At 43.4% G+C, this 27,735-nt stretch overlaps 1 protein-coding gene across 1 annotated transcript in view; it reads left to right on the top strand.

Moving 5' to 3' along the window:
- Positions 1 to 23,558, top strand: part of slc49a3 (solute carrier family 49 member 3) — a 39,846-nt gene extending 16,288 nt beyond the window's left edge. The window contains exons 5-9 of the mRNA XM_078564033.1: positions 7,626 to 7,742; positions 14,917 to 15,069; positions 17,541 to 17,698; positions 18,800 to 18,909; positions 21,386 to 23,558. Coding sequence (XP_078420159.1) covers positions 7,626 to 7,742; positions 14,917 to 15,069; positions 17,541 to 17,698; positions 18,800 to 18,909; positions 21,386 to 21,525 — 678 coding nt within the window. The 3' untranslated portion in view covers positions 21,526 to 23,558. The remainder of the gene's footprint in view (positions 1 to 7,625; positions 7,743 to 14,916; positions 15,070 to 17,540; positions 17,699 to 18,799; positions 18,910 to 21,385) is intronic.
- Positions 23,559 to 27,735: the final 4,177 nt, after the last annotated feature.

The raw sequence follows: 27,735 nt of genomic DNA, 5'->3' as shown, positions 1-27,735 counted from the left end.
AAACTGTTCGACACACAAGTATTCCAAACCCTCATTATTAAGCATTCCAAGTAACATTCTTTTTGTCTCCCCTATTTCAAAATACAAACATGTCTGACCTATTCACCCTTGTTATTATTTACATACTAGTAGGAGATTATTGGATTTCCTTTATGTTAAGGTCTGGAATGCACTGCCTAAGAATGGTGGAGGCAGGTTCAATTGAAGCATTCAAAAGGGAATTTGACTGTTATCTGAAAAGGAAGAATATGCAGGGTTATAGGACGAAGGCAGAGAATGGCATTAGATGAATTGCTCATTTGGAGAGTCGGTACAAGCACGATGGGCTGAATGGCCTCCTTCTGCATTGTAACAATTGTGGATTCTAAATTAATTTCCAATATTTAGTGGGCAACCTCAGTGACTTCCATGCTTACAAAGCTAGAGCTCACATAGGAACATAGGACTTAGGAGCAGAAGTAGGCCATTTGGCCCTTCGAGCCTGCTCTGCCATTCAATAAGATCATTGGTTGTGTCTCAACTCTACTTTCCTGTCTGCTTCCCATAAAGCTTGACTCCCTTGACTATCAAAAATCTATCTAACTCTGCCTTGAAATTCAATGCTCTAGCCTCCACTGCTTTCTGGGGAAGAGAATTCCACATAAAAACAACCCTCAGAGAAAAGATTTCTGTTTCTGCTCATCTCTGTCTTAAGAGGGAGACCTCAATGTTAAACAGTGTCCCCTAGTTCGAGCCGCCACCCCACCCCACAAGTGGAAACCCCCTCCCCGTATCTACCCTATCAAATCCCCTTAGGAGCTTATGTTTCAGTAAGATCACCTCATCCTTCTGATCTCTGATGGGTATAGGCCTAACTTGTTCAACTTTCCTCTTAAGATAAGTCCTTTATCCCAGGAATGATTCGAGTGAGCCTTCTCTGAACTGCTTCCAATGCAATTATATCTTTTTTTTAAAATAAGATCAAAACTGTACACAGTTTTCCAGAGGTGATCTCACTAATGCCCTGTACAGCTGCAGTAAAACTTCCCTACTTTTATATTCCGTTCCCTTTGCATTAAATGCCAATATTCCATTTCCCTTCCTAATCACTTGCTGTACCTGCAGACTAACTTTTTGTAATTCATGTACCAGGACACCCAGATCCCTCTGTTCCACCGAATTCTGTAATCTCTCTCCATTTAAATATTATACTGTTTTTCCAATCTTCCTGCTAAAGTGGAAAAGTTCACATTTTCCCACATACTCCATCTGCCAAAATTTGCCCACTCACTTAACCTGTCTATATCTCTTTGCAGGCTCTCTACCTTTTGACAACTTACTTTCCTATCTATCATGATGTCATCGGCAAATTTAGCTACATACATTTGGTATCATCCAAGTCATTGATATCAATTGTAAATAGTTGAGGCCTCAGCACTGATCCCTGTGGCACTCCACTAGTTACATCTTGCCAACCCCAAAAAGACCCATTCATCCCTACTCTCTGCTTCCTGTTTGCTAACCAACCATCTATCCATTCCTAATGTATTACCCCCTACACCATGAGCTCTTATTTTGCAAAGTAACCTTTGTGCACCTTATCAATACCTTTTGGAATCCAAGTACACATTATCTGCAGGTTTCATTTTGTCCACGTTGCTTGCCCCTCCAAGAGCTCTATTAACACAATTTCCCTCACAGAAAGCCATGTTGACTCTGCCTGATCACATGATGATTTTCAAAGTCTCCTGCTACAGCCTCCTCAATACTGGATCTTAGCAGTTTCCCTATGACACACGTTAGGCTAACTGGCTTGTCTAGTTTCCAGCTTTTTATCTCTCCCCTTCTTTGAATAAAGATGTTTTATTAGCTATTTTCCAATCCAGAATCTAAGGAATTCTGGAAGATTGTAACCAATGCATCTACCATCTCTGCAGCTACTTCTTTTAAGACGCTAGGATAAGAAGACTTAGAAAACTTCCCAAAGATTCTTGAAAATGAAGAGGTGAACATGAGGGAGGAATTGAAAAATAGTTTTCCCAGCATCTGTTACCTGGTGATGGTGATTATTTTCAGTTCCCCCCCACCATTCACTTCTTCATTTCCAAGTATCTTTGGGAAGTTTTCTAAGACTTCTGCAGTGAAGACAGACACAAAATATCTTTTCGATACCTCCACCAACTCTTTGTTTTCCGTTATAGTGGGGAGGTGACGGCATAGTAGTATTGTCACTGGACTGAGATAATCCAGGGACCGAGGGGAACGCTCTGGGGGATCCGGTTCAAATCCCACCATGGCAGATGGTGGAATTTTAATTCAATAAAAATCTGGAATCAAAAGTCTATTGACCATGAAACCATTGCCAATTGTTGGAAAAATCCATCCTTTAGGGAAGAAAATCTGCAGCCCTTACCTGGTCTGGCCTACATGTGACTCCAGACCCACAGCAATGTAGTTGACTCTTAAATGCCCTCTGAAATGGCCTAGCAAGCCCCTCAGTTGTATTAAACTGTGAAAACATCTATAAGGAGTGAAACCGGAGGAACACACGGTATCAGCCTAGGCACCGGAAATGGCAATGGCAAACTCAGCCCTGTCATCCCTACAAAGCCCTCCTTACTAACTAGTGCCAAAATTGGCAGAGCTGTCTCACAGACTAGTCAAGGCAACAAAAACAGAAAGTGCTGGAAAAACTCAGCAGGTCTAACAGCATCTGTGGAGAGAAAAAAACCAGAGTTAACATTTCGAGTCCATATGACTCTTCAGATCTGCTCTCCTGCTCTGAAGAGTCATATGGACCTGAAACGTTAACTCTGTTTTTTTTCTCTCCGCAGATGTTGTCAAACTGGCTGATATTTTCCTGCATTTTTTGTTTTTGTTTCAGGTTTCCAGCATCTGCAGTATTTTGTCTTTACCACTATCACTATCCCTGGGTATGTCCTGTCCCAGCAACAGACCCAGCAGAGATGGCGGCACAGTGGTATACAGTCAGGAGCGAGTTGCCCTGGGAGACCTCAACATTGACTCCGGACCACATGAAGTCTCATGGCATCAGGTCAAATATGGGCAAGGAAACCTGATTACCACGTACCTTCCCCCTCAGCTGATGAATCAGTGCTGCTCCATGTTGAACATCACGTGGAGGAAGCACTGAGGGTGGCAAGGGTGCAGAATGTACTCAGTGTGGGGGACTTCAGTGTCCATCACCAAGAGTAGCTCGGTAGCACTGCTCCGTGCTCGGTACTCAGTTACTGACTGAGCCCGAAAGGACATAGCTGCTAGACTGGGTCTGCGGCAGGTGGTGAGGGAACCAAAAAGAGAGAAAAACGTACTTAAACTCGCCCTCATCAATTTACCTGTCGCAGATGCATCTGTCCATGACAGTATTGGTAGGAGTGACCACCGCACAGGCCTTGTAGAGAAAAAGTCCCATCTTCACGCTGAGAATACCATCTACCCGGCTATGTGGAAAATTGCCCAGGTATGTCCTGTACACAAAAAGCAGGACAAATCCAACCCAGCCAATTACAGCCCCATCAGTCTACTCTTGATCATCAGTAAAGTAATGGAAGGGGTCATCAACAGTGCTATCGAGCAGCACTTGCTCAGTAATAACCTGCTCACTGACGCCCAGTTTGGGTTCCGCCTGGGCCACTCAGCTCCTGACTGTACTAAAGCCTTGGTTCAAACATGGACAAAGGAGCTGAACTGCTGAGGTGAGGTGAGAGTGACTGCCCTTGACATCAAGGCAGCATTTGACCGAGTGTGGCATCAAGGAGCCCTAGCAAAACGAGTCAATGGGATTCGGGGAAAACTCTCCGCTGGTTGGAGTCATACCTGGCACAAAGGAAGATGGTTGTGGTTGTTGGAGGTCAGTCATCTCAGTTCCAGGACATCACTGCAGGAGTTTCTCAGGGCAGTGTCCTCAGCCCAACCATCTTCAGCTGCTTCATCAATGACCTTCCTCCCATCATAAGGTCAGAAGTGAGGATGTTTGCTGATGATTGCACAATGTTCAGCACCATTCGCGACTCCTCAGATACCAAAGCATGTAAAAAATGCAGCAAGACCTGGACAATATCCAGGTTTGGACTGACAAGTAGCAAGTAACATTTGTGTCACACAAGTGCCAGGCAATGACCATCTCCAACAAGAGAGAATATAACCATCGCTCCTTGACATTCAATGGCATTACCATCACTGAATTCCCCACTATCAACATCCTGGGGGTTACCATTGACCAGAAACTGAACTGGACTAGCCATATAAATACTGTGGCTACAAGAGCAGGTCAGAGGCTAGGAATCCTGTGACCAGTAACTCACCTCCTGACTCCCCAAAGCCTGTCCACCATCTACATGGCACAAGTCAGGAGTGTGATGGAATACTCCCCACTTGCATGGATGAATGCAGCTACCGCAACACTCAAGAAGCTTGACACCATCTAGGACTAAACAGCCCGTTTGATTGGCACCCCATCCACAAACATTCACTCCCTCCACCACCGCCACACAGTAGCAGCAGTGTGTGTACCATGGACAAGATGCACTGCAGGAATTCACCAAGGCCCTTTAGACAGCACCTTCCAAACCCACGACCACTACCATCTAGAAGGACAAGGGCAGCAGATAGATGGGAACACCACTACCTGGAAGTTCCCCTCCAAGTCACTCACCATCCTGACTTGGAAATATATCGCCATTCCTTCAAAGATAATCACAGTGATGAATAGAAACAAAATGCTAGAAGTGCTCAGCAAGTCAGGCAGCATCTGTGGAGAGAAATAGTAATGTTTCAGATCAGTAACTTTGGGTCATCAAATCAAAATGTTACCTCTGTTTCTCACCACAAATGCTGACTGATCTGCTGAGTACTTCCAGTATTTTCTGTTTTTAGTTCAAATTTCCAGCATCTCCAATATTTGCATTTTGGAGCAATGCTGAATGGAACTGGCGCTGATGTGACTGATTTACAAAAACCTTCACTTTCTTGGACTTGACTTCCAATCAAACAGACTGCTTCTCAGCATATTTACACATGTCTCTCACACAGGTGATAGATTGGACTAATATCTCTCCAGAAAGTTGTAGTTCATGAGCAGGCACTCTTCCTCAGTGGAGAAATCATGAGCTTTCTTTCCACATCCTAGTTACTGAAAGACATGCTGAGACCTGGAAGATTTATCATAAATGAGTCAAAATGAAACCCTTAAATGAAAGTATATATCGCTAGGTGAAATAGATAGGCACAGATTGTATCAACAGGTAAATCTATTGGACAATAACACTATTGTAATAATGGCATTGCATTACTCTGCTCTTTAATGAAGAGCAGCTGTTTAAGCAACGCTGTAAGTTCAGGTACGGTCACTGAACTGTGAAAAGGTGAATGACACATTTCCTAAATAAGCAGCATGTCTTCTCCTTAGGCCCTTATAAATTAATTCCTTTCAGGGAACAGACCTGCCCCAGCCCATCTATCTGGCCAAACTTGCATGTGACTGGAGTACATTGTGACTAATTCTCAATGTTTTCCGAAGTAACCCAGAAATGCACTCCATAGCCCAGGACTATTGGGGATGGGCAATAGATGCAGTGTTGCCAACATCCCAAAAATATTAAAGGATATGGGACAAAAGCAGGTTTATGAGGTTAGGTCATAGATCAGCCAAGACCTCACCGAATAGCGGAACTGGTTTGAGAGGCTACATGGTCTCCTCCAGGGCTTGTTTTCCTATGGCTGTGTTGGTACTTGCTCTTCAACTTCTACCATTTGCCTTTGCCCCACATTTGGTTATAATAGTGACAGCAAACATGAAAATAAGGTTCTTAAATTCTGCTGGGGTTTATTTAATGAGTGGGCCTCTGATCTGAATGCTGCACTGTCTGGCTTACTGCTTGATGCTTGCATTTTGCAGCAGATTTGCTAATAGTGCACGGCACTGCGCTGTCGCCAGTAACGGTGCGCGGCACTGCGCCGTCGCCAGTAACGGTGCGCGGCACTGCGCCGTCGCCAGTAACGGTGCGCGGCACTGCGCCGTCGCCAGTAACGGTGCGCGGCACTGCGCCGTCGCCAGTAACGGTGCGCGGCACTGCGCCGTCGCCAGTAACGGTGCGCGGCACTGCGCCGTCGCCAGTAACGGTGCGCGGCACTGCGCCGTCGCCAGTAACGGTGCGCGGCACTGCGCCGTCGCCAGTAACGGTGCGCGGCACTGCGCCGTCGCCAGTAATGCTATAGAACTGTTGGCAGAATTAAGGTGAGTCTTTGTTCTCATTTTTACTTGCTCCTCCAAATTTGATGATAAAGCGTATTGCAGTTAACTGTAACCACTGACCCAAAAAAAACCCCACAAATATTGAATTTACGAAGAAGAATCTTGTTTTCGTGTTGCCAGGCGAATGAGCCAAAGCTTCAACAAAATTTGTTATTTTTCTGTCATCCCTGAACTCTCTCTCAATTTGGTTTGCAGTTGATCACAAACCAACACATTTTTAACTTGAACTTTGGCTGCATGTAATCGTGGCTATAGGCTCCTGGGTAATTCAAAAAAGGCTCAATGCTTGAACATGTTGCTTATATGTGAATGTATGTTGCTTCTAGCAAGCAGAAATGATCCATGTTATGAGCGTGACTGATTACCTTAAATTGGTCGTTAGTGTAGCTATTAACACACTCAGGATTGTTCAGCAATTGTAGAATCACATCTAACTGGCGTTTTGTATACGGGGACCTGTCCTTTGGGAAGAAGTTGCAAGGTATTTACACTTGGAGACAGTAGCAACAGTCTGTGTGCTAACAGTGGATAGACCGAATCTCCAGTGCCAGAAAAGTGCTGAGGGTGGCAAGATGTAAATGGTTGTGCTTTAAATTGTCCATTTACTCCCAAGATGATAAAGTTAGGGTCTCAAGAATGGCTAATCAGAATTTCTACTCGAAACAAGGCTAATGTGATTCATGTTGCCATGGAAATGTGCTTTGACAGGGGAAGGATTTCAAAGACACAGTCTGTCAGGATCCAGGGGAGGGACAGTAGCTATAGGCAGCAAGACATTGTGGATCACCACGTAGGAATGCGGGTGGGAGCACGACATCGAATTGAAAAGTCCAGATTTGTGAGGAGTTAAAATGAAGCTGGAAGATTTCCCAGCTTTCGCTAGAGGGCGAAGTCTCTAGGAAACCGTGCATTGTGGAAGATAGCCCTGGAATTAAAAATGTCAAGGCTGGAAAAGGAAAAGATGGGAAGTAAACCCTCAGGAGCTAAGAATGATTTTGGACCAATCCTGGGAGAATTGAATGTCTGCCGACAGGGCAATGGAACATTTATCTAATGAAAGTGATTTTTCGATTGTTAAGTAGATTGTTAGAGTAAAAGGGAAACGTTCTGTCCTGTGGATTAAAATATAAGTTGTCTAAAGAAAGTATTTAGTCAATAATGCTTTTAGTCTGTTACAGTAAACATCTTAAAACATGAATCTTGTGTCATCTGTTCAGATATTAACTGGAAGTTCAAATTTCTTTTTTAGTGATTGGTCTCTATGGGATTGTAACAAGCAGCGAGTGTTATGCTAATTTAAAACATGCTATACTATTTCAAGATGTAAGCATGTTGACATGTTCTAACTTGTGTTTTGATTTTTAAATTGCAGTTATTGAAGAACAAGGCGTACCTGATCCTGATGATCTGTTTTGGGGGAGGGGTTGGTGTTTTTACCTCTTTCTCTGCACTCTTGCAACAGATTGTGTGTGTCCGGGGATATTCAAATGTAAGACCATATTTTACACTTTCTTCAAAGTACCATCATTTTCATGGAACAAAATGTCAGCCTTTTATGTCTGGGGTGTGGAAATTAGCCTGGTTATTTTGGGGGGGGATATTGAGCACACTTTGGCACAAACTGTGTTATTATGCTGTCTGTTTGCAGAGAATAGTCTGCTACTTTATCATGAAGGTGATGCCCTTCAAGAAAAAACTCAATTTTTTGGCTCATTTTGTAAAACTTAAGGATGTTAATGTTTATGTACTACAAGCCTTTTAGATAATTACATTTCCTGGACTATTACCTCTGTTGTCCCTCAAGGTTCTATCCTTGGCCCCTTTCCATTTCTCATCTACATGCTGCTTCTTGGCTATATCACCTGAAAGCATGTTTCCACATTTACACTGAATACACCCAGCTCTACCTCACCATCATCTCTCGATCTCCCCACTGCCTTTAAATGATCAGATTACATGTCTGATGTTCAGGACTGGATGAGCAGAAAGTTCCTGCAACTAAATATTGGGAAGACTGAAGCCATTTTCTTTGGTTTCCACAACAAAATCTGTTCTGTAGCTACCAGCACCGTTCCTATTCCAGAAAATATGAGGCTGAACTAGACTGTTTGCAACCTCTTATTTATATTTGACCTGAGATGATCTTCCCGCCACATCTGCATCATCACTGTGACCCCTGTAATATCACACCACTCCAACCCTGCTTCAGATTGTCTACTGAAGCCCTCCTTCATACCTTTGTTACTTCTAGACTTGACTATCTGGCTAGCCTTCCCACTATCCATCATCCATGAACTTGAGCTCATCCAAATTTCTGCCCGTGTCCATGCCAGCACCAAGACCTGTTCGCTCCTCATCCCTGTGGTCATTGACACACATCGGCTCCTGTTAGGCAATACCTAAATTTTAAAATTCTCATTCTTGTCTGCAATCCCTCCATGGCCTTACCCCTCCCTTCCAGTCTTCCTCTAGTCCTATAATCGCCTGAGGTACCTGCATTCCTCGGATTCTGGCTCGGAGGATGACAGGACTGGTTACTAAATATTCCTGTTTACAAGGTGTTCAAAAGAAAGAGTTTGCAATATTGATTGAGAACTTTACAGTGCTAGAGAGGGAGAATGTCCCAGAGGGGTCAAGGATGGAATCTATTTAGTTAGAGCCAAGAAACAATAAAGGTACCATTACATTTCTGGGTGTATTCTGTAGGCCACCAAATAGTGGGAAAGATATAAAGGAACAAATTTGCAAGGAAATTACAGGGAGGTGCAAGGATTATTGAATAGTTATAATGGAGGGACTTTAAGAAGCCTAATTTAGACTGGGACAGTAATATTGTAAAGGGCCAGGAGGGGCAAGAATTTCTGGGAGAATTATCTACATCAGTATATTCCCAGTCCAATGAAGCCAATTGCTAGATTTGATTCTGGGTGTTAATTGTATCAGTTGAGGTTAAGTATATACAGGTGGAGGGCATTGATTGAATGGCTACTTCACAGATAACAAGTCACTGACAGGGAGAGAGTCAAGCTGGGAGGTATATATCTACACGATGCTCTCTGAATTGTGATGGCCCAAGTGCTTTTGAGGGAAAACCTATATGTTGGGACGATGATCCCTTTAAGAACTAGATTTCTGTAGGAGATGATTTCTGGTAGAGCAACTTGCTTCCAGTAACTGATCATGTGATTAAGTTGTCTGGAAGATAAACATTAGAAAAAGTGTGAACAAGAAATTAATTATAAAGAAGTGTAAATTGCGGGCATGGCTCTGACCTCAATCAAGAGTTTAGTTAGTTACGAACAAGCTTGCTGCAGGAAACGTCTCTTTCAAACAGAGCTCAGTTGGTATTCTGTGTACTGGCTAAAAGAGTGTAGAAACCTTGATAACTGAAGGATTCTACTAACATGAGTTGAACTTCTGAGATAACCAAGCTGAGAAGAGAGAGTTTTCGATACAAGACTCTGAGTTAATAGAAGCAGGGGAGTTCTGATCTGAGGTGGCTATGTTTAAAACATTAGCAATGCCTGCGTTGAGCTGGGGTTTCACAACCTTGGGATGGTTGGAGGAAATTTGAAGGGACAACCTTGCTGGATGTACTTGTACGAATCTTTCAATCAATATTCAGACCGGTGGTTAATCTTCCAATTTCTGATAAATATCTGACTTGAGTTATTGGAGTGTAAATCAAATGGGTGAAGAAGGAAAGTTGAGTTGAGAAGTTTGGTTCAACGTACATGTTCATTGTACTTTTAATACCTTTAATGTAACTGACTATTTAAGGTAGAGTAGTCATATTCTTTGATTTTTGTGTGGTAAAATTCTTTTGATTTAAACCATGAATCTTGTGGCTTCATTCTTATAGTACCTGGGCTTTTGGATTTCCAAACAAAAAAATAGGAACGTTACTGTTCTTACTGAGATCATAACAGAATAAATCTATACCAAGTGAAGATTGGCTCTGGTTTCTTTCTTCATTGACTGGCTATCTGGAGTATAACATTGGGGAATGAGGTGGATCTGTTGGATCAAGTGTTAGTGGGGAAAATTTAGAGGACAATGATCGTAGCTAATCTAAGTGCTAAGATACAATGGAGAAGGACAAGGAGCAATCCAGAATAAGAATTAATTGGGGGAGGGTCAACTTCATCAAGGTGAGAATGGATAAATGAGGGTGAGTGGCCCAGATAAATCTCAATCAAAAATTGGCAGGCAAAACCATAATGGAATAATGGGCTGCCTTTAAAAAGGAGATAGTTTGGCATTTTCACGAACATATCTAGAGCCCCCTGGATGATCGACAGTAATGAAAGATAAAACATAAAAAGGGTGCGTCTGACAGATGTCAGGTGGATAATACAATTCAGAACCAAGCAAAATATAAAAGGTTCAGACAAGGAGTTTCAGGGGTGTCTGTGCGGGCACCTAGCGCAGTTTTGAGTGTCTACCTGGGTGCCCAGCACCATTTTGGGGATGGAGTATGAGTTTGTAAAATTCTCCTGTTGGATGTCACTTTCGTCCATTAATCAGGTGTGGGGCCTGAGACTGATTTCTTGCACACGCACAGGGAGTGTTGGTATAAATTAGGGTAAGGTTGTGGCGTAGTGGTAATGTCACTGGACTAGTAATCCAAAGGCCCAGGCTAGTGCTCTGGGGACATGGGTTCAAACCCCACCGTGGGAGCTGGTGGAATTTAAATTCAATTAATAAATCAGGAATTAAAAGCTAATCTCAATTTATCTGGTTCACTAATGCCCTTTAGGAAATCTGTCTTCCTGGCCTACATGGTTGACTCTTTATTGCCCTCTGAAACGAAATGCAAGCCATTCAGTTGTATCAAAACTGCTACAAGTTTACAAAAAGGAATAAAACCTGACTGATCACCTGGTATCAACCTAGGCATTGGAAACAACAACAGCAAACCCATCTCCGTCGACCCTGCAAAGTCCTCCTTACTAACATCTGGGGGCTAGTGCCAAAATTGGGAGAGCTGTCTCACAGACTAGTCAAGCAACAGCCTGACATAGTCATCATCACGGAATCGTACCTTACAGATAATGTCCCAGACACCACCATCACCATCCCTGGGAATATCTTGTACCACTGACAGAACAGACCAACCAAATGTGGCAAACAGCAACATACAGTTGGGAGGGTGTTGCCCTGGGAGCTCTCAACATTAAACGTGGACCCCATGAAGTCTCATGGCATCAGGTCAAACATGGGCAAGGGAACCTCCTGCTGATTACCACCTACCACCCCCCCCACCCCTCCCTCAGCTGATGAATTAATGCTCCTCCATATTGAACACCACTTGGAGAGTGGCAAGATGCAGAATGTACTCTGGGCGAGGACTTCAATGTCTCAATGGCTCGGTAGCACCACTACTGACCGAGCTGGCTGAGTCCTAAATGACACAGCTGCTAGACTGGGTCTGCGGCAGATGCTGAGGGAACCAACAACAGAGAAAAACCTCCTTGACCTCGTCCTCAGCAGCCTGCCTGCCGCAGATGCATCTGTCCAAGACAGTATCGGTTGGAGTGAAAACCCCACAGTCCTTGTGGAGACGAAGTCCCATCTTCACATTGAGGATACCCTCCATTAAGTTGTGTGGCACTACCACCATGCTAAATAGGATAGATTCACGGATCTAGTAACTCAAAATTGGGTATTTATGAGGTGCTGTGGGCCATCAGCAGCAGCAGAATTGTACTCAACCACAATCTCTAAACTCATGGCCCAGCATACCCAAGAAACAGTGAAGGCACTGGATATTGCAAAGGCTATGGGCCCTGACAACTTTCCAGCAATAGTACTGAAGACTTGTGCTCCAGAACTTGCCGCGCCCCTAGCCAAGCTGTTCCAGTACAGCTACAACTGGCATCGACCCAGCTATCTGGAAAATTGCTCAGGTATGTCCTGTACACAAAAGGCAGGACAATTCCAACCCAGCCAATTACAGCCCCATTAGTCTACTCTCGATCATCAGTAATGGAAGGACTCATCAACAGTGCTATCAAGCGGCACTTGCTTAGCAATAACCTGCTCACGGTCGCCCAGTTTGGGTCCCACCAGGGTCACTCGGCCGTGACCTCATTACAGCCTTAGTCCAAACATTGACAACAGAGCTGAACTCGAGTTGAGGTGAGAGTGACTGCCCTTGATATCAAGGCTTCATTTGACTGTGGCATCAAGGAGCCCTAGCAAAACTGGAGTCAATGGGAGTCAGGGGGAAAACTCCCCGCTGGTTGGAGTCATACCTAGCACAAAGGAAGATGGTTGTGGTTGTTGGAGGTCAGTCACCTCAACTCCAGGATATCACTGCAGGAGTTCCTCAGGGTAGTGTCCTCAGCCCAACCATCTTCTACTGCTTCATCAATGACCTTCCCTCCATAATAAAGTTAGAAGTGGGGATGTTTGCTGATGATTGTGGATTGTTCAGCATGATTTGTGACTCCTCAGATGCTGAAGCATCCCGGGCCCATATGCTGCAAGACCTGGACAACATTTAGGCTTGGGCTGATAAGTGGCAAGTGGCCCCAACTCCACATTCCTGTGTACCTCCCAGTAACCTTTGACCCCCCTTGTTAGTCGAGAAGCTATCTACCTCTGCCTTAAAAAATATTCAATGACCCCGCCTCCACTGCTCTTGGTTTTTAAACTGTGTCCCCCAGTTCTAGTCTTCCCCACAATGAGAAACATCCTTTCAGCATCAAACCTTTCAAATTTCCTCAGGACCTTGTATATTAACCTCTCAATCTTCCAAACTCCAGTTTGTACAAGCACATCCTATCCAACCTTTCCTCATAATATAATCTACCCCCATCCTCGGTATTAGTCTAGTGAACTTTCTCTGTACTGCTTCTAACACATTTATATTGTTTATTAAATGAGACCAAAATTGTACACACTACTCCAGATATGATCTCCTGTCCAACTGCAGCAAAACATCCCTACTTTTATATTCCATTCCCCTTGCAATAAACACCAGCATTCCATTCTCCTCCCTAAAGACTAGTTGTACCTGCAGACTAACTTTTCCTGATTCTTATACCAGGGCACCCAGATCCTTGTGTACCACTGAGTTCTTCAATCTCTCCATTTAAATAAAGGCTTTTGTTCTGCCTGCCAAAGATGAAAAGTTCACATTTTCCTGCATTATACTCCTGCCAAATTTTTGCCCACTCACTTAACCTATCTATACCCCTTTGCAGACTCCTTATGTCCTCTTCATAACTTACCTTCCTACCTATCTTTGTGTCATCAACAAATTTAGCAACCATACATTCGATCCCATCATCCAAGTCATTGATATAGAATTCACCAAGGCTCCTTAGACAGCACCTTCCAAACCCAGGACCACTCCATCTGGAAGGACAAGGGCAGCAGAAAGATAGGAACACCACCACCTGGAAATTCCCCTCCAAGTCACTCACCATCCTGACTTGGAAATATATCGCTGTTCCTTCTCTGTCACTGGGTCAAAATCCTGGAACCCTCTCCCTAACAGCACTGAGGGTGTACCACATGGACTGTAGTGGTTCAAGAAGGCAGCTCACCACCACCTTCTCAAGGGCAACTAGAGATGGGCAATAAATGCTGGCCCAGCCAGCAAAGCCCACAACCCATAAATGAATCACAAAAAATAGTTGAGGTCCCAGCACTGATCCCTGTGGCACTGCACTTGTCACATCTTGCCAATTGAAAATTACCCATTTTTGCCTTTGCTCTGTTTTCTGTTGGCTAACCAATCCACTATCCATGTTAATGTTACACCCTACACCATGAGCTCTTATTTTGCATAGTAACCTTTGATGTGGCACCTTGTCAAATTCCTTCTGGAAATCCAAGTACAGCACATCCACATGTTCCCCTTTATGTTTCTTGTTACTTCCTCAAAGAATGTCAATAAGTTGGTCAAACATGATTTCCCTTTCACCAAACCATGTTGATTCTGCCTGATTGCTTTGAGATTTTCTAAGTGCCCCACTATGACCTCTTTAATAATAAATACCAGTGTTTTCTCTATAACAGATGTTAGGCTAGCTGGCTTGTAGTTTCCTGCTTTCTGTCTCCATCCTTTTTTAAATTGAACAGTCACATTCACTATTTTCCAATCTAATGGGACCTTTCCAGAATCAAGGGAATTTTGAAAATTTAAAACCAATGAATCTCCCATCTCAGCAGCCACTTCTTTTGAGACCCTAGGATGAAGTCCATCAGAACCTGGGGACTTGTCAACTTTTAGTTCTAATAATTTTCTCAGTGCCTTTCCCCTGGTGATTGTAATTGTTTCGAGTTCCTCCCTTTCGCTTCCTGGTTCACAGTTATTTCTTGGGATGTTATTTGAGGTTGTACTTCCTGTAGTTTGTCCATTTTAAGAATGAAAGTTGCATTATCTGAAGATAGCGATTGAGAAACATGAATGAACTCTTGAATGAATAACTTTCCACAGAGTGGATCTCTCTTGTGGTCACTTCCCTACTCTTCTTTTATATCTCCACTTCTTCGAAAAGCAGCGCTGAAATTGTCAATGCTCACTAACTCACTGTTTCGCTCTTCCCCAAACTGAGTACAGTGACTAGAGTGCTGATTCCTGGCCACACGTATAAATGGTCATGTCATTTATACAATGTAATCTCTCTCTCTCTCTCTCTCTCTCACAGACTTTTGCTGGACTATGTGGCGCCTTGTTTATTGTATTTGGAATTTTGGGTGCGTTCGTGTTTGGCCTGTATGTGGACAGAACAAAGAAGTTTATGGAAATCACCAAAATTAATTTTTGCTTGACAGCTTTTGCCAGTATTGCTTTTGCGCTGGTAAGTATTTCTTCAGTGTTACCAGTACAATCGATACACTTCAACTGCAAGTTAAAAATTGCAGGCAAGAACCAGCACCAGGAATTTGTTGCCATTTTGGTCCCTCTGACTGTCCCGTGGTAATTTCTACATTATTTGATGAAACCAACCAGCAAAGCTCAGCTTTCTTGCATTGATCCCAGGTTTGTGGAGAAACACACAGCAGCTATCAGGTACGGGACAGGAAAGGTTCTGGATTTAAACACCAGGATAGGAATTTTAAACATGAACTTCTTGTGTTCTCGTAAGCAGATGTAGGTCAGAGAGCAGAATTTGATGTGAGACAGGATATAAGCAGCTGAGTTTTGGATGAGCTGAAAATTTATGGAGGGTAGAAGAGGGGAAGTTGGCCAGAAAAGCGTTGGAATAGTGGAGTCTGGAAGTGAGTGGTATGGATGAGGTTTTAATGGAAGCAGGTGATAGACACATAAGTAGATGGTCTTTGTGATGGAGAAGATTTTGGATCAAGTAGGGCACCAAGTTAGCAAAGAGTTCTGTTTAGCCTGAGACAGTGGATGGGTCAGGAGAGGGTAGAGACTTATAGTAGAAGCTAAAGACTGTGGTTTTGGTCTTCCCTACACTTAACCAGAAAACACTGTATCATTCAGGAATCAATGCTGGACAAGAAGCCTTAACATCACAGACAGTTTTGGGGTGGGCTGCAGCAACGAGTGCCTTGGCGAGCACTTCTCATCAGCACCAGACTCCCAGGTCATGTGCAGACGGCGTAGGCTGCAATGTGGCTGAACCCAGCAATGAGGCAGGTTGATATTGATGTGTCACAGATGCTCAACTAGACTGGGGGAAAGTGACCAATCTTTGAAATAGTGAATAACCTTCCTGTTTCAGTCACTGGATCAGTGGCTCCAATCATTGGGCTCAGGGTGACAGTTGTCTTGAATGGCAACTTGGTACCACTTATTGGAATGGTATAAATACATCTACAGTAACTGTTAATAGATAGGGAGACTCAACACTAGCTGATGCTGGGATATTAAACATTTGAGGCTTCACTTACAGACAAGAGTGCAATAGAACAACTAGTTTGAATAATAAAAACAAAAACTGCTGGAAAAACTCAGGTCTGACAGCATCTGTGAGAGAAAGACAGAGTTAACGGTTCGAGTCATATGACTCTTCAGAACTAAGAAGTAGAAATGTGGTGAAATATACACTGTTTAAGGGGGATGGGACAGGTAGAGCTGGATAGAGGGCCAGTGATAGGTGGAGGCAAAGGAGAGATTGCAAAAGATGTCATAGACAAAAGGTCGAAGGGGTGTTGATGGTTGCAAACTGGGTGACCGCTTTGCAGAACACCTTTGGTCTGTCCGCAAGCATCACCCAGACCTCCCTGTCGCTTGCCATTTCAACACTCCACCCTGCTCTCATGCCCACATGTCCGTCCTTGGCCTGCTGCAATGTTCCAGTGAAGCTCAACGCAAACTGGAGGAACAGCACCTCATCTTCCGACTAGGCACTTTACAGCCTTCCGGACTGAATATTGAATCCAACAATTTGAGATCATGATCTCTCTCCTCCATCCCCACCCCCTTTCCGATCCCCTTTTTTCAATATTTAGTTTTTAATTTTTATATATATAATTTTTTTCCCACCTATTTCTATTATTATTTATAAAATTTATTTCCATTCATTGTTTTATCCCCACCTTTTAGCCTATTTCGATCTTTTTTCCCACACGGTCCCCTCCCCCCCCCACCCCCACTAGGGCCACCTGTCACTTGCTCATCCTGCTTTCTACTCTTAATGTCACCATTAGCACCTCCTTTAGTCAGTATCAACACCATCAACACCCCTTTGTCCTTTTGTTTATGGCATCTTTCACAATCTCTCCTTTGCCTCCACCTATCTCTGGCCCTCTATCCAGCTTCACCTGTTCCACCCCACCTAAACAGTGTATATTTCACCGCATTTCTCTTCTCTTTAGCTCTGAAGAAGAGTCATACGGACTCGAACCGTTAACTCTGTCTTTCTCTCCACAGATGCTGTCAGACCTGAGTTTTTCCGGCATTTTTTGCTTATGTTTCAGATTTCCAGCATCCGCAGTATTTTGCTTTTATCTTAGTTTGAATAACATGCAAGAAAAGATTGGACACAGATGACAACTGGAACTGAGGTGCCAAATCCTTGCAGGATGGCTTGCTTTGTCCTGGAGGTGAAAGGATGAATTAGATTGTTTTGATTGGATTGGTATAGCAGATTGCTTAGAGAGTTCTGATGAAAGGTCATTAACCTGAAACTTTAACTCTGTTTCTCTCTCCACTGATGCTGCCGGACATGCTGAGTTTTTCCAGCATTTTCTGTGTAGAGAATTGTCTGGTTTCGCTTGAATTGTTTTATAAACTTAACTTGAGGAAACTCTAAAGGATTGGGAATTGTATCCGTGTTACTATCTTGGTATTCTGCATTTTCAGGTTTCGCGAATGAGAGATCAGCCTTATACACTGGCTGTGGTGTGCTCACTTTTTGGGTTCCTTGGGTTTTCCATCTATCCAGTGGGAATGGAGTTAGGTGTCGAATGTTCATACCCTGTGGGGGAAGCAACCTCTGCTGGATTAATCTTCGTCTCTGGGTAATTCATCTTCTATTACATTTGGCTTTCATTTAATTTTCCCAGTGACTTGTTTCCCCCTTATCATAGAATCTGAAATTATACCAGAAAGATGTGCATTCACCTCCACAGGTGCCTGCTGTGCAACTGCAGATGTTTGTTCCGGGCCCAGTTTCCTAGTCTTGCCCCAGATCCTTTTATATCCCCTTTTGTAAATACTTATCCAAATCTCTGTCTAGATACACATTTGTAGCAAATCATTCCATGTTACAATTAACGCAGCGTGGAAAAACTTCTTCCAATTTCTCTATTCACTCTTGTGTTTAGCACACCACAGGATTTCCGCTTGAATAATTTCAACTAGCAACCCATTTCCTGAATAGAGCCATTTAAATCGCTTTGCCAAAATCAATCACACGGAGATTTGATACTGCAGCAGGTTCTATTGGTTAGGTTTGTAGTTCTCATCTGGGATGCTGATTTCCTAGAAGTCAGTGAGTTTGTGTATCGGCCCAGGAGCAGTGAACTAGCCGTGACATCAGAGTTTCTGCTGTACAATAGCATTTCAAAGTTCCTCAGCTTTGCTTTCTCCCAATTGCAAGGGGAAAGAGGAAAAAAAAACAGGCGTTTATACAACACCTTTCACCATCATTGGACATCTCAAACTTCACCTGTAGCCAGTGAAGTAATTCTAAAATATATTCACTGTTGTAATGTAGGAAATGAGGCAGCCAATTGCACACAGCAAACTCCCACAAACAGCAATATGGTAATAACCAGCTAATCTGTTTTTGTGATGTTGATAGAGGAATAAATCTTGGCCAGGACACTGGAGATAACCCCCCCCCCGATCTTTGAAATAGAGCTATGGGAACTTTATGTCCATTTGAAAGAGCAGATGAGACCTTGGTTTAACATCTCATCAAAAGGCAGTGCGATATTCCCTCAGTACTGCACCAGAGTGTCAGCCTAGATATTTGTGCTCAAGTCCTGGAGTGGGACTTAAAAACCTGGAACCTTCTGACTGAGGCAAGTGTGTTGCTAATTGAGCCACAGCTGACACATAAGGAAGTGTGTACTACACTCCTATGCAGTGACTATGTCTCCAATTCTTCATTGCAGGCAGCTCCAGGGGGCATTATTTATTCTCCTGTTACCAGCATTGGCTCGGCCAGTTACTAGTGACGGTTCTGCATGTCAAGTTGGAGTGGGAGCAGCACTCGATTGGACAGGTTAGTGTGGATTTGTTGAAGCACAGAGGCCTTTTTCAACTTTGCTCAATACGTTTCTTACTAGGCTGGAATTCACCAGCTGGTTAAATAGAAGACTTGTTATAATGTATATATTATTTGGGTCTTGGTGGAAAGTGAAGGAAATGGTCCCTTGTGCAGTGCCAAATGATCATGGTTATCACTGCACCAGATCAATGATGGAACAATTCAACTTACTGAAAATGGTGAATGTTACGCTAGGAGGTGCTGTGATCACTCTGCTGCAGAATGCAGCCGGCTAAGGGCAAAAACTCGGCTGTCACATCTACAGGTCCATTACATGGTAAGAATAAAGATCGTTGCCAGGCAAATCTTTAACCCTTCATATTACCTCTTTGTCAAGGACCACCCAGCCAGTCGGGGTGAACAATGCCTACGTTTGGTTCTCTGTCCCTGTATAAACTAGTTCCTAATGTATTCAGCACACCAACTTCCAAACTGATTACACGTAGGCTGAGTGAGTTAACCCTTTTTTTGTCAAATGATCAAAGATAGACAGCAATTATTTACTAACTATAGAATCATGAAATAAATAGGTTCTTAAAACAGTTTAGTTGTGTCAACAGTAGGCCAGTGTTAACTGTTTTATTGATTATCAGTATAGTGTTATGGACAGAAGGGGGTTAATTTAAACAGCCCTGATTTCTCCCCTCATCGCTCATTCATAAACAGAAAGGTATTTATGATTTGCTTCCCCCTTTATAATCAGTGGCATATTTCCCAACCCCTCAGTTTCGGTGTGATCCAATTTCTATTAATAATCCCATAGCAAACTCAAGATAGGATGAACTAAAAGGGCTAGTTTATTTGCAGATATTCAAACGCGGGAGGGGGGAATGCAACATTGTGCCCTTTGCACTCAAACAGTAAAAAAGAGATACAGAAAAGAAAGATTTACAGAGAAAAGAAATATTGTTTCACACGGGTTCCAGAGTCCAGAATCAATGTCCAATGAGGTATTCCTTCACGGAGGTCAGCAGGTTGAAAATCCATGCTGTATAATTCATTTTTCCAGTGGTGTTGACTTCATACAATGAGATAGGCATGCTGAGATGAATCAGTCTTGTAGGTGATGGTACAGAAGTTCCATTAGGAACAATGTAGATGGGGCCAGGTTTTCAATCTGGGCAGAGCCCTTTTTCTGTGACGCTGCTAGTTAATGGTAAAATGGCAAACTGTGATTTTTCAGTTGCATAAGGCAATACTACTTTTTTCACAAACTAGAGGCCCATGGTACATGACCCTCACCTCTCCATATTATCTTTGACAAGGAATGTGTATCCCTCGTCTAGGTTCCCAAGGCACTCTCAGACTCACTCAGGCACAGGCTGACTCACTCACTCGCGCACATGCCAGCTCGCTCCCTTGCAGAATCACTCGTGCACACCCTCGCAAGCGGGCTTGCTCACTTGCAGTCTCTTGCACCCACGGACTCAGGCCTGGGAGGTTTAGACACTTCGCATCAGGAGGAATTTGCAATGATGCCAGGCGATCCCCTTCACTCTGCCCCGTCCGAGACTCCATGTGAGCCGGGCGGGCACTGTTGTTGTAGCTCCAGTTCCTCATGGGTTCCCCAGCCCACTTGACCATCTTGAGCCCTGTGCTCCTTTAGGGGAGTGACCAAAGGCAGAGAGAGTGCGCACTATGAAAACGAAGGAGAAGCCACTCACCTTCACACTACCCACTGCTCCTTCAATCAGAAACAGGCTCCCAGAAAACATGGGAGAGAAATTAGCAGAAAACATGGGAGTGAAGCGACCTGTGATTGGAGGAGCAGCTCCTTGCAGACCTTTCTCTGAACAGCTAGTCCCCGGGCTACAAACAGAGGCTTGGTGGGCCGGACTATGGCCGTGGGCCATATGTTGGACAAGTCTGCCCCATATGGTGTATACTGCTGCCACTATACATTAGTGGTGGTGGGAGTAAATGTTTAAGGTGGTGGATGGTGTGGAGCTTGAGTGTTGTGGGAGCTGCACTCATCCAGGCAAATGGGGAGTATTCCATCACACTCCTGACTTTTACCTTGTAGATGGTGGACAGGCTTTGGAGAGTCAGGAGGTGAGTTACTTGCTGCAGAATTCCCAGCCTCTGACCTGCTCTTGTAGCCACAGTATTTATATGGCTAGTCCAATTCAGTTTCTGGTCAGTGATAAACCCCCAGGATCTTGATGGTGGGAAGTTCAGTGATGGGAATGTTGTTGAATGTGAAGGGGTAATGGTTAGATTCACTCTTGTTGGAGACGGTCATTGCCTGGCACTTTTGTGGCACGAGTATCACTTGCTACTTATCAGCCCAAACCCAAATGTTGTCCAGGCCTTGCTGCACATGGATACTGATTGATTGCTTCAGACAAAGGACATGAAGTTTTTTCATTGTGTTTGTAATAGCAGTTTATCAATGAAATAATAATCTGTTAATATATTCTTAATTTAATAGTTCCCACGTTGGTGTTGGCTGCTATCTGTAGTTTGGAGGCTTGCTGCTTTGCACTCTTGTTCCATACAGAGTATAGGCGAGTCAGTGCTGAAGACAATGAGGATACCTCTGCTCTTCTTCATGGAACTGCGACCGAATGACTCTACAAATTTACAGGGACCATGTCTGTGCTCAGGAGGCCAGAAAAGCCATTTTATTTTTAAAATATTTTGAGATGTTTTATATTACATATCTATCTGCTATCTTCCTGTTTTTAAAGTAAATAGACACTGAAGCACAATTTAATTCCCAATCAGTCTGTTTGCCAGGTATTTTTTATCTTTGATTTTTCTAATTTACCCTTTTTGCCTATTTTTGAATATGTAAAAAAAAGTTTAAAAGAACATTTATTGTAACTAGGAGAGCCAGATTTTACAGATCAATTAATCATTTTCATTACTGTGATTTGAAAGGATTGAGTGCCCAACTCCCAGTTTAAACAACTGTCCACAACTATTGATCATAATTGATCACCCAGCAGTATTGCATTCTAAAAGAGGTTTGTAGCTCTCATACCTGCCTAATTGAGAGTGTTGCATTCAGTTATTCCTCTACACTCATGAAATACGGTTCAATAGGAAGTCACTTTTTGATTCATAAAGCAGCAAATGTGGAAGGACAATTTTGGAAAGTGATTAATGAGCAGGAGAAACAAATACAAATTGTACTAAAATGAGCTAGTGGGGAATGAAAATAGGAATTAGCAACTAGTGAATTTTGCAAGAAGACACCTCTGCTCACTCCTGTCAGTATGTCAGCAGTGGGCACAGACTTCGGTTGTGTTGGAAATGGGAGCGCGGCTTGGTAGCTGTGTTCTGGGCTCCTTTGTTGTCACTTAGAGCATGGACCAAGCTGATGGTTTATAAGGCCTGTATTCTCGGTACTTTGCTGCATGGCTGTGAAACAGGAAGACTCAACGATCAGGAAGCTCAAGAGATTCTATCTTTGCTGTCTGCATGTATTATGGGTGCATCATGGCAGATAAGTGTGGCAATCTCCTCAAAGACAGAGCTCCCCATTTTGTCAGCACAAATCGAAGGTGGTTTTGGTGGATGGGGCAAGTCCGGAGGATGGGAGACGGTAGCATACCGAAGGACCTTACTGTATGGTGAAGTAGCCGGAGTTGGATGACCAGTGGGACGCCCAAAGTTCTGCTTTAAGGATGCTTGCAAATGTGACATGAAGGCCCCAAACATCGACTGTGGCACCTAGGAGTTACTAGCTGGTGAAAGAGGGCAATGGCAACACCACCTGTGGGCTGGAATGATTTACCGCAATGACCCCCAGTGGTTACAGCAGCTTGGTGACAGGCGCCAATGTCAAAAGCAACAACCCAAAATGTCACCTGTGGCAGAACTTGCCTCTGGAGGATTGGCCCGTTCAGCCACCAGCAAAGGTAGACCACATGAAGATCCCCCCAACTGAAATGGATTGTTTGCTGCCTGCCTATTGTCATATGTATATATCATTGGAAAATATTTTTCTTTTAAAATAGAGATTTAGTCTGTGGATGTGTCTTAACTGGATTAAAACCAGCTAGTCTGGGTGTTTTGATGCACTAGTTTTGAAATGTAAGAGAGGGTAGAGGGCATTTGCATTTTTTTTGAATAGAGCATTCAAGAAGTGGGGTGAATTCTGGCACCTAGCTAGCAGATACCAAGCAATATGTTTATATTGCTAATAAAATTGGTACTATGGAAGGGGTTTTATTGTTAGAGGCTGGTGATACAATGAGAATTTACATTCAATGAGCTGTGCTAGGTATAACTTCAGTTTTCGTGTGTGTAGGGCAGAGGCAATGTAAGATCAAAGCAGTTGTAAACCTCCAACTGTCTCCACAGGAACCAGAGTTCCTCATTTTCAATTCATAAGGTGAAAATTATTTGCTTGGTGTCTGGTTAAGTCTATGGGTTGCTATTGCCTTAATGGAGATTAGTTTGGGAATTTGTTAAAAGTTATGATCATAGTAATTTGTAGCTATGTGTATATATTTAATTTATGTAAATTAGTAAAATGTTTCATTTAGCTTAATATAAAACCTCTTGAGAACTGTTGGCATGATTCCTGAATCTCAAACATAACACTTAAAATTATAGGTTATGACAGTTGTTTAAAGTTTCCCTCTGGGATTTTTTTTAAAGTAACTCCGCTTTACCAACTGCTTGGTCATAACATCTATCATCTCTTGTAGATGGAAGGATGCCAACAAGAGGATGGCAAACACCTTGAAGGTGTACTGTGCTGACCTTCATGCCTCTTAATTCTGTTAAACGTTTTATAGCGTGTGAGAGAGACCAAATCTACAGACAGCTGAAGGCTTCCTGAGTAGGAGTGTCAGGAGGTCAGAGTGAGTGATGAAGCGGAACCATTCTGGACTACAGGACAAGCCCTGCTTCCCTCAACAGGAATCTCACATGTTGGCCCCATTGAATACAGTCATTGAAAAATGCTTGGTCAAAGAATTGAAGGATCTGGTCATGTCACAAGCAAGGGTCCAGCACAAACAGTGAATTTTACCTTTCCTTTTGAGGGCACTTACCAAACATCCTGCTTGTTCATTTGTAATTTGTTGGATTAGTTGCTGGAGCTTTTGCTTCTACATTGGAACTTTCTGGACACTGCATTTGTCAGCTTGGATCAGCTGCTAACATTTGTTTCTGAGCCAGAGGTGCTGGGTTCAAACTGCAGCCTAGGGTTTGAGCACAAAATTGTGACTGAAGAGTGAAAGAGATGTTATCAGCTCCTTGGGACGAGGTGTTACATCAAGACCCCATCATTTTTCTCAGTATTCCTCCCTGAATTGCCACCAAAATGTATTCATTCATTTTGTTTTTGTTCAAGATTTTTCACTTTGCAGGTTAGCTGCTATACAGTAACAGAGAAACTGTACTTCAACGTAATTTATTGTTAACAGTTTGTGATAAGGTGCAATGCAAGTGCAAGTTCTTTATAGGGCTGTGGGGGATTTTGTAGTTTTAATTGTGCCTCTCTTCTGACTAAATGCTGTTGGCCAACGACCAATGGGATAAATTGCAGTCCTTTGGATATAGTTAGAAGTATATGGCACTATGATGTTATTGCTATTACAGAGACTTGGTTGAAGGATGGACAGGATTGGCAGATAAACGTTCCAGGATTTAGATGTTTCAGGCAGGATAGAGAGGGATGTAGAAGAGGTGGGGGAGTTGCACTGCTGGTTAAGGGGAATATCACAGCTGTACGACAGGAGGATACCTCAGTGGGCTCATGCAGCGAGGCAATATGGGTAGAGCTCCAGAATAGGAAGGGTGCAGTCACAATGTTGGGGGTTTACTATATGCCTCCCAATTGCCAGCGGGAGATTGAGGAACAGTTATGTAGGCAGGTTTTGGAAAGATGTAAAAGCAATAGGGTTGTTGTGGTGGGTGATTTTAACTTTCCCTATATTGACTGGGAATCACTTAGTGCTAGGGGTTTGGATGGTGCAGAATTTGTAAGGTGCATCCAGGAGGGCTTCCTGAGACAATATGTAGATAGTCCAACAAGGGAAGGGGCAATACTGGACCTGGTGTTAGGGAATGAACCCGGCCAGGTGGTCGAAGTTTCAGTAGGGGAGCATTTCGGGGAAAATGACCATAATTCAGTAAGTTTCAAGGTACTGGTGGATAAGGATAACAGGAGTCCTCGGGTTAAGGTGCTTAATTGGGGGAAGGCTAATTATAACAATATTAGGCAGGAACCGAGGAATCTAGACTGGAGGCGGATGTTTTAGGGCAAATCCACAACTGGCATTTGGGGGGCTTTCAAACGTCAGTTGATAAGAATTCAGGACCGGCATGTTCCTGCTAGGATGAAGGATAAGTATGGCAAGCTTCAGGAACCTTGGATAACGAAGGATATTGTGAGATTAGTCAAAAAGAAAAGGGAAGCATTCGTAATGACTAGAAGGCTGGGAACAGATGAAGCCCGTGGAGAATATAAAGAAAGGAGGAAGAAACTTAAGCAAGGAGTCAGGAGGGCTAAAAGGGGTCATGAAAAGTCACTGGCAACCAGGATTAAGGAAAATCCCAAGGCCTTTTATACATATGTAAAAAGCCACAGGGTAGCCAGGGAAAGGGTAAGCCCACTCAGGGACAGAGGTGGGAATCTGTGTGTGGAGCCAGAAGAAATGGGAGAGATACTAAATGAGTACTTCTCATCAGTATTCACCAAAGAGAAGGACTTAGCGGTCGATGTGTCTAGGGAAGAGTGTGTAGATAGCCTGGATCATCTTGAAGAATATTAAGGTGGATAAATCCCCAGGGCCAGATGGGATCTACCCCAGAGTACTGAGGGAGGCAAGGGAGGAGATTGCTGGGGCCTTGACAGAAATCTTTGTATCCTCGCTGGCTACGGGTGAGGTCCCAGAGGACTGGAGAATGGCCAATGTTGTTCCATTGTTTAAGAAGGGTAGCAGAGATAATCCAGGAAATTACAGGCCGGTGAGCGTTACGTCAGTGGTAGGGAAATTATTGGAGAAGATTCTTCGTGACAGGATTTACTACCATTTGGAAGCAAATGGGTGTATTAGTGAGAGGCAGCATGGTTTTGTGAAGGGGAGGTTGTGTCTCACTAACTTGATGGAGGAGGTGGTGGAAGCAGGTACGATAGTGGTGTTTAAGAGGCAGCTTGACAAATACATGAATAGGATGGGAATAGAGGGATACGGACCCCGGAAGTGCAAAATGTTTTAGTTGACGGGCAATATGATCGGTGCAGGCTTGGAGGGCCGAAGGGCCTGTTCCTGTGCTGTACTTTTCTTTGTTCTATATTGATGTTGAAATTTGATATTTGGCCCTCTAATGCTTTACTTGGAAAGGAGTTTTGTGGAGGCGAAATTTGGTATGAGCTCCTTTGCTCATCAGCCTTGGCCTCAGCCCTTCTCGAATTATCTCAGACCCGACAGGAGTCCCTATTTCCCCATTGTTACTCATCTTGCAAAGAAGCCCTTACTCATGAATTTGCTATTACAGCTCGGGCATCATATTTGTCCTGTGTGATAAGCTTATTACATTAAAGGTGCTAAATGCAAATTATTGCCATATTTTCCACATTGACTGTGTTTTGTTGGTGTATATCGAGCAGTGGCAATTCATGAGGTGTAAAATCTGTTGGACCAAGTCAGAATCAGAAGTCCTAAACCCTGTGCTGTCTTCGGGAATTTGATCTTTCAGAAAAAAGATAGAATTGAGCTTTTTGGGAGTGTAGTTGTTTTTATTCGTTCGTGGATGTGGGCGTCACTTGATAGGCCAGCATTTATTGCCCATCCCTAGTTGGGAATCTAACTAGAAAAGGTGATGGTGAGCTGCCTTCTTGAACCGCTGCAGTCCATGTGGTGTAGGTACACCCACAGTGCTGTTTAGTGAGGGAGTTCCAGGATTTTGACCCAGCGACAGTGAAGGAACGGCGATATATTTCCAAGTCAGGATGGTGAGTGGCTTGGAGGGGAACTTGCAGGTGGTGGTGTTCCCATGTATCTGCTGCCCTTGTCCTTCTAGGTGGTAGGGTTGTGGGTTTGGAAGGTGCTGTTGAAGGAGCCTTGGTGAGTTGCTGCAGTGCATCTTGTAGATGGTACACACTGCTGCTACTGTGCGTCAGTGGTATAGGGAGTGAATGTTGTGGATGGGGTGTCAATCAAGTGGGCTGATTTGTCCTGGATGGTGTCAAGCTTCTTGAGTGTTGTTGGAGCTGGACTCATCCAGGCAAGTGGAGAGTATTCCATCACACTCCTGACTTGTGCCTTGTAGATGGTGGACAGGCTTTGGAGTAATTCAGCAATGGTAATGCCATTGAGTGTCAAGGGGAGATTCCCTTTTGAAAGTTTTATTGTTGAAATGTCAATGTTTTCAGGTGTATATTGTGTTGGAATCTCTGTGCTTTCTCATATATTTTGGACTTGTTGTGAATCCAACGTCCCTGGATTCTGAAGGATTTCCATAATTACTTTGTCTAATTTGCTAATGTTTTTTGGGAATTCTTTCAGATCTGGTATGGGTCTAGTTTCTTCCCCAGTTTCAGTCCAGCTTCACTGTGTGGACAGGAATGTAACAGGTGTCTGAGGAGAGAGATAGAGAGAACTGTGCTTGTTTCTTTCCGACCCAGAGTGATATTTTAGACAGAGATCTCGAGCAGCTTTCCAACATTTACAGATTCTACTCCCAAGTATTGGTTAAACCTATCTCCATCTGTTTTTCAGTTTAGTTTCCTGCCTGGATCAATTCAATTCTTGCTGATTTTGGCTGCATCTGAATAGGTTGTAGTTTATTTTTCTGGGGTCTCATAGTATTTTATTT

This window comes from Cetorhinus maximus, chromosome 1 (genome assembly GCF_964194155.1).
Source record: "Cetorhinus maximus chromosome 1, sCetMax3.hap1.1, whole genome shotgun sequence".
In the NCBI taxonomy this organism is placed as follows: domain Eukaryota; kingdom Metazoa; phylum Chordata; class Chondrichthyes; order Lamniformes; family Cetorhinidae; genus Cetorhinus; species Cetorhinus maximus.
The sequence above is the reverse complement of the archived record's forward strand: the minus strand, read 5'-3'. Positions and strand labels throughout refer to the sequence as shown.